This window comes from Cajanus cajan, chromosome 3 (genome assembly GCF_000230855.2).
Source record: "Cajanus cajan strain Asha chromosome 3, NIPB_CcT2T_4, whole genome shotgun sequence".
In the NCBI taxonomy this organism is placed as follows: Eukaryota; Viridiplantae; Streptophyta; class Magnoliopsida; order Fabales; family Fabaceae; genus Cajanus; species Cajanus cajan.
The window spans coordinates 38,950,490-38,957,948 of NC_138519.1; the positions used below are offsets into that span (position 1 = coordinate 38,950,490).

A 7,459-nucleotide genomic window follows, 5' to 3' on the forward strand; every position below is an offset into this window, starting at 1 on the left:
TTACTAAGGGTTTGGTGCCTAAAGTCTTTCATGAGCACACTACTCATATGGGTGTAATTCCTTATAGTACCCTAGTTTAGTGGGAATCTCATTTATGTTTTATGTCTTCTTTATTTTTAATTTTTCTAGATATTTGTATTATTTAGATTTTCTACAGAAATAAAGTTGATATTCATAATTCTATTCTAAGCTTGTTTTTTGTGCAATATATATATGTTGCATTTTGAATGAATCTCTATAAAGAATAAAGTTTGGACCAGTTGGAAATAGACATGACTGCGATCACATTGCATGTAATTTCCATGTCACTTATCCATATTTGATCTATGTCATTGAGTGCATACAATTGTGGTGCTCATTGTGGTTTAGTCACATTAGATAATGATGAAAGCTATAGTGGTTTCCTGTTGTTGTATGAGATGGACCATATTGTTTAAGGGGAGTCTAAAAGTAAATATCATATGGTTGTGTGCCTAAATAATTTTGTGATATAAATACTTAAATGAATATGAAACCCAAGTGGGAGATTGTTAGAAATTTTATTTCTAATAATTAATGTGGGCTGCATATATTGTTTGTAGCAGTTATATTAGCTATTTACATTTAGTTGGACTCAATAAAAGTGATCTAATTTTAGTGAGCCTTTAGATTACCAATAGGAAAAACTGATATGGGTCCAAATAAGTGGAAACCAGATTTGGCCCGTTAGGGGTTAATGGGAACCCTAATAGGTTTAAAATCGTAAAGAAGTTCATGGTCTCCAATATTCCAAATCATAAATACACGTCTCTCTGTCTCCCCATCATAAGAGAAACATCAAGTCTCGTTGGAATCTAGTGATTTGGCTGAGGAAGATCATTGCACCAAAAGACTATTCCGCTGCAACCTTTTGGTCAATGTCAATGGCTACATGTATGTGTTACTAACCTTAACTCTGTAATCTGAGACAACGTTTCTTAATATTTATTAATGGAAAATTTCTATTTGGCTTAAAAACTTTATACCAACATAAAATAGTCCAAAACTTGTACACGAAAATAGAAAATCACTTTTTTATATATAGGTATAAATAAAAAAAAGAAATAAGTTCTTTAGTAACCACCATAGATCAACATTTAAATAACCACCTAATTCATGATTTTTTTTTTTAAATATTTACAAGATCTTTCCCCTAATATGACATAATTTATATTATTATATAAAAGGGATACTTCTTTCAATAACTATTTTGGTCTCAATTTTATTATGAACCATTTTAACCTTTTTTGTTTTACTCATAAATTTAAATCACTTTTTATCTTTCAATGTCTTTTTCTCAATTTTTTAGCATCTTTAAATAATTGTTCATACAATTATCCACTACATGATTTGTTTATTTATTTATTTGAATTTATCTAAAAAAATAAGGAGGCACAAAGTGCCTTTTTTTTCCTTAGTGTATATAAAGAGAAGAAAGTGGACTTTATCCTATCTTACTTGTTAACCTAGCATCCTTCTTAGGATAGAAAGTAGACTATACCAACAAGATAGGATAAAATCGTTATATCATATTAGCACAATTAACAAACAATGAATTATAGAAGGATAAGAAAATTATCATATCATATCATATTTAATATATCATATTTTGACCACCAAATAGACCTATAAAGTTTTAATATTAAATTATTTAATTTTATTAAATAAACTAGTGTTTTAACTTGTGTAATGCACGTTAAATATTCATTATATATTATTAAAATTTAAAGTAAATTATGCACATAAATAAATACATTTTTTTTACATCGAAAAGATTAAATAACCAAATTAAAATTTAATATGGACATATATTCTATCTGGTAAAAAAATAAATATATCTAACTAAAAAGGATACTCATTGCATTTTGTGAAGGGTCATCATATGAGGCTCCTTTAGAAAATGAAACAACACACACATTTGCTTCCCGCAAGGTATAGTGTAAAGTAAGAGACCAATCTCTAAAGTTGACACCTCTTACCTGAGCAATTAGTGAATAATATGGGTGAAAAGAACTACAATCTTTTTGAATCAAATCTAAGGCACATTGTGAGTCAAATTCAAAAATGACAAATATGAAACCTTCTTGCCAAACCTTTGATAAACCATGCTAAATGACTAGTAGCTCCATTTTAAGACTTGTAGCAAAATGACATATACCAGCAAACTCCAATAACCAATTACCAAAATGATCTCTATAAATACCTCCAAAGCTCGCTACTCCAGGATTTCCAAGAGAGCTTCCATCGGTATTAATCTTGATAAAATGTTCATATGAAGAATCCTAACCAATGTGCTTGTTAGCTTTTTGTTGAGATGTATATTAGAGAGCCACCTGAATGTTTGAGTGAAGGGTATGGATTTGGTTAACAACATTCCATGAGTCCCAAGCTCTCTCATTGAAAGTTGCATCATTCTTTGCTTTCCATAGAAACCAATAACAAGCTATTACAAATAAATTGTCCTTTGAGTTTTCGTCGTTGGTCACCAACCAATCCATTTGATCAACACCTTAAAATTGTTGCACCCAATTCATCTTCAGTTGCTCACATACTTGTCTAGATAGGGGGTAGTCACAAAACAAGTGTAGCATATCTTTATTTCCATAGCCACACCTATGACAAGAAGAATCCAAAGAAAGGTGCCTATAGACACGAAAATTATTAGTTGGCTGGCTACATGGAAGGTAAGTGATCATGATAAGTGTTTAATATTCTCAAGTAATTTTAATTTCTAGATACTGAGGACCATTTGTTGAATTGAGATAATAGACAATAATTTCTCGACAATGAGCCATTTCAAAGCTGAATTGGAAGAATAAACCCCATTAGGAGACTTTGTTCATATGATAAGATCATCATTATGTTCATGGATAATAACACTTTGAAGGTGATTTTTTATCTCCAAAGAAATGACAGTAGCATGCATTTCGAAATGCTAGGAATCACGATAAATATCCTTTATTCGCAAATCCCTGACTTGGATATTGACATATGGGACTAAATGGCATAAAAAGTCATCATCAAGCCATTTATCCATATAGACAGATCTGCTTTGCAAATTTGAAAGTGGAATCCACACATACACACATATATACATGTATGAGTTGATTAGTTTTTTATTTATATAATTTGACATATGGGACTAAATGGCATAAAAATTCATCATCAAGCCATTTATCCATATAGACAAATCTCCTTTGCAAATCTGAAAGTGGAATTCACACACACACGTATATACATGTATGAGTTCATTAGTTTATATATATATATATTTATATATATATATATATATATATATATATATATATAATTTGTATATATTTTAAATATTCTCCTTTGCAAATTCGAAAGTGGAATCCACACGCACAGACACATACATCAATTCCAAAAGTGGAATCCACACACACCAAATATTATTTTAAATACCCCAATCAAAAATATAATAATCAATTTAATATAACAATCAATTTTTTATTAAATGATTAGTTGCGAATATATAGCATGACTTGATTAAATGTGTTTTGATTGGATGACTTAGTTAAATTGGTCGACTAAGTATTAACTATTTTCAATTTTTTATTTTATTTTAATTGATAATCATTGCTATTTTTTAAATCATTTCCGTCACTTTCTTTAAACAACTACTTTGAATTATTTGAAAATAGTGTAGAACGTTTATTGAAGATTGCAAACAAATTTGGGGATTCCAAAATCATGGAAGGTTAGCCTCACACACCAATTATTATTTTAAATATTTAAAAATATAATAATCAATTCTTTATTAAATGATTATTTGCGAATATATAGCATGCTTGATAAACTGTGTTTTGATAGGATGACTTACTTAAATTGGTTGACTATGTATTAACTATTTTCAATTTTTTATTTTAATTGATAGTTATTGCTATTTTTTAAATTATTTCCGTCACTTTCTTTAAACACCTACTACGTTTATTGAAGATTGCAAACAAATTTGGGGATTCCAAAATCATGTAAGGTTAGCCTTAAAGCTGACATGACAAAGCACGTTTATTTACTTGTAACATATTTTAAGTAAAATAAACTATCGATAAAAAAAAAGGATAAAAAAAGTTAAATAAACTGAAGTTTTGGACGAATTGATTGCAGTATTAAGATTAAGGATATAAGTCCCAACTCCTTACGCATACAGTAGATAATAAATAATCGATTAATTATTATTTTCTGTTAAAAGTTACGATCATTAACATTTTTTTTTTTGTTGCTTTGATTCTTAGATGGTCACTTAAAATTAGAAGAAGAAAAAGACATGAAAAGATTTTAACTGGCTACTCTACTAGGTACATGAGATCGATATATAAGCAAAAGAAGCAAAAATATAATTATATTTATTTCACTCAATTTAACACCAATAATATTGAAAGGAGTAATATTTTCTTATATATATATATATATATATATATATATATAAAGTAAAATAAAATTGGCTTGTCCTTGTTCACACCATACTTGGGAGCCATCACCTCCTTATTCTTTAGAAATTATATTTAACACTGACACTTTAATAACTAAGCATTTATATTCTCATGCTAAACTCATTCTTTTTCGTTGTTTAGCTTATTCTCTCTACATATTGCATTATTATTGTTACTCCTTCAGAACATGAGCATCGATATCTTTAGTAGTAACAGTTATGATGTCCAAGAAGCGATATGGAGGTGTAATATCTTCATGCAGCTTTTCATATTCAATAGTCCATACAGTAACAGCACCACCTTCCTCCTTATCAATCACTTGCAAGTGGAGCTTAAACATCTTGTAATCCTTAGTAATTTCTTCACCGGAGATACTGAATGATATTGTCTTCTTCTCATCATCAATAGCTTCAATGCTCTCCTTAAATGTTACCACTTTCCCTTCTGTAGTAGTTCACAAGAATTAAAAAGTGAGAATAGTAATAGACCCACTTCCACTTGCACAATTTTTTTTAAAATCAAAATTAGCTTTAGCCTTCTTCTTAAGAAAGTGTAATCAAAATTAATTCAATATTATAAAATTCACTTGTAAAATAATAATTGTTCCTAACTTATGTATTATAATTTTGTCATTTCACCGGTTAATTTAAGATTTCTAACACTTTCATATTTTTTTTTTATAAAAATTACTTTATGAAAATTAGCTTTTGCCTTCTTAAGAAAGTGTAATAAAAATTAGCTCAATTTTATAAAATTAACTTGTAAAGTAATTATTGTTCTTAACTTATATATTATAATTTTGTCTTTCATCTAATCAATGTAAGATTTCTAATACTCATATAATATGGAGAATTGGATAATTCAAACATGAAGTTTGGTGAATTAAACATATGTGATGGTCCGATAATGATCCAATAGTGAGTGATTTGATAAAATAAATAACATTAACTAAGATATATTTTGATACTATCTTAAGATAGAAAATAAAAACTTACAAAATTAACTTGTAAAATGAAGATTTCTCTTCATTTACATACTCTAATTTGATCACACCACTAATTGATATGGGATAAGCAAGTCATATATTTTTTAAAAGTAATAATTTTTATCTTTTTTTTTTATTTTTTAAATTGGTGAATTTTGTATCTCTTTGCGGAACTTAGGAGTAGGGTGATGGACAAAATACAAGGACTCAAAACACATCAGTTTTGCATAACTGTATATCATCAGAATCTGTATTTGAGGATTAATTAATTATAAGGAAAGAGTGGGTCCCAAACGTTTTGATTAGCATATATAGAAAAGTGTAATTACCTGTGGTAAAAGTCCAGCTCTTAACAGCACCAATGTCATGCCAATCACCTTCATGCAACTGGCCATCATGAATATTGTCAACGATGTTTGATAAATTGTGAAGTTGCTTTGCATAACCATTGAAGAACTTGACAGCAGGTGATCGGATCTCAAGTTCTGTAACCACTTTACCCTTTAGAACCATCTCGTAGTTAATAACTATACAAAGAAAATGTAGATGTGTGGTTATTCAATTACATCCTTATTCATGATGGATCCTTTAAATAGACATCAGCGTATGCATACGACAAACTAAATTATTGTTTCATCACATGCAAATGAGTCCGACACATAATTTTCCTAATTTTTCTATATAATTTGTGGGTTAAGAGCTCAGGGTCGGAACAATTTTCAATAATTTAAATCAACGTATAAATATTTTTATAATTATTTATCTATTTAAATTAATAAAATAAAATATATTAAATAATTTTTAATTTTTTAAAATATGTAAAAGATTTATATATTAAGAACTTATAAGTTAACGGTTAAATTGTTGAAATTTAATATAATATATATCTTATTGAGTGAAGTAAGCATAAGTAAACTTATTTTTTGAGTAAGTTGATCACTCTTATATATAGAGATATGTAAGAATCCGTTTATTTTAAGAGTAAATTTACTTATTTCATCTAATAATTTATGTTATATATCAAATTTTAAGAATCTAACTATTGAATTTAAAATTCTTAATGAATATATTAAATTTGTAAATTTTTAAAAAAATTAAAAACTATTTGATATCTCATTTTATTAATTTAAATTGACAGATAATCATAAAATCATTTTATATGTATCTTTCAAAAAAAATTATTTATATAATACTACCTTCTTTTTTTAACAGTGGTTTAAGATTATTATATACAAATTAAGGAATATAATAAATTTTCTATTTTTTCTTAAAATGATTTTGATCTTTGCTACTATACTCTTTTTTTTAAAGAAAATAAATATATATTATCAATATATATAAATTATTTAAAAGATAAGTGCAATATAGGAGTATAATTTAAAAAAAAGTAATTAATATTGTTTTAAACTTAAAAAATGATAAGTAAATAAAAAAATCTTCTTAAAATTCCATAATTAAAAATCAAGGAAAGGTGCTTGACAAGATATATTTTTCATCTCTCCGAATATGTAAAGAATGACATGACCTTTCTATCCATTTGTAGCAAATTATTTGAATTTAGAACTTTACGTAAATTATTCAAATTTCGACCTCTACACCAATAATTGGGTTGAAAAAGAAAAGTTATGATCTAAACTTATGTCAAAAGTTATTATGGTACAAGCGGAGACACGTATGCTTCCCAGTTATTTATTATATTATATATATATATATATATATATATATATATATATATATATATGTATATATATATATAATTTATTAACTTACACTCACTCATTCTTTAAGAGCAGTAACCTATCAAGTTATAACTACAATAATTATGAATGTTACGATTTGAGGTATTTTAGTGATACTGATGACTAAGAAATTAATGTGTGATATTAATAATATTATAAGACTAATATAAGTTATTAATTTAAATACTTAGTTTTTTGTTAATCTAGTAGCTACGATTGAATTATTAACATGTGACGAGATGATTTTATAATGACTTTATTTG

The 7,459-nt window shown here is 26.9% G+C and overlaps 1 protein-coding gene across 1 annotated transcript; it reads right to left on the bottom strand.

Annotated features, from left to right (window-relative positions):
* Window positions 1-4,355: 4,355 nt before the first annotated feature.
* Window positions 4,356-6,028, bottom strand: LOC109792471 (MLP-like protein 43). The gene is made up of 2 exons (XM_020351886.3): window positions 5,787-6,028; window positions 4,356-4,916 (listed from the first exon to the last, which is right to left on the bottom strand). Exons 1-2 carry the CDS (start codon window positions 5,968-5,970, stop codon window positions 4,645-4,647), a joined length of 456 nt encoding a protein of 151 aa, XP_020207475.1. The 5' UTR covers window positions 5,971-6,028; the 3' UTR covers window positions 4,356-4,644.
* Between the last annotated feature and the right edge of the window lie 1,431 nt (window positions 6,029-7,459).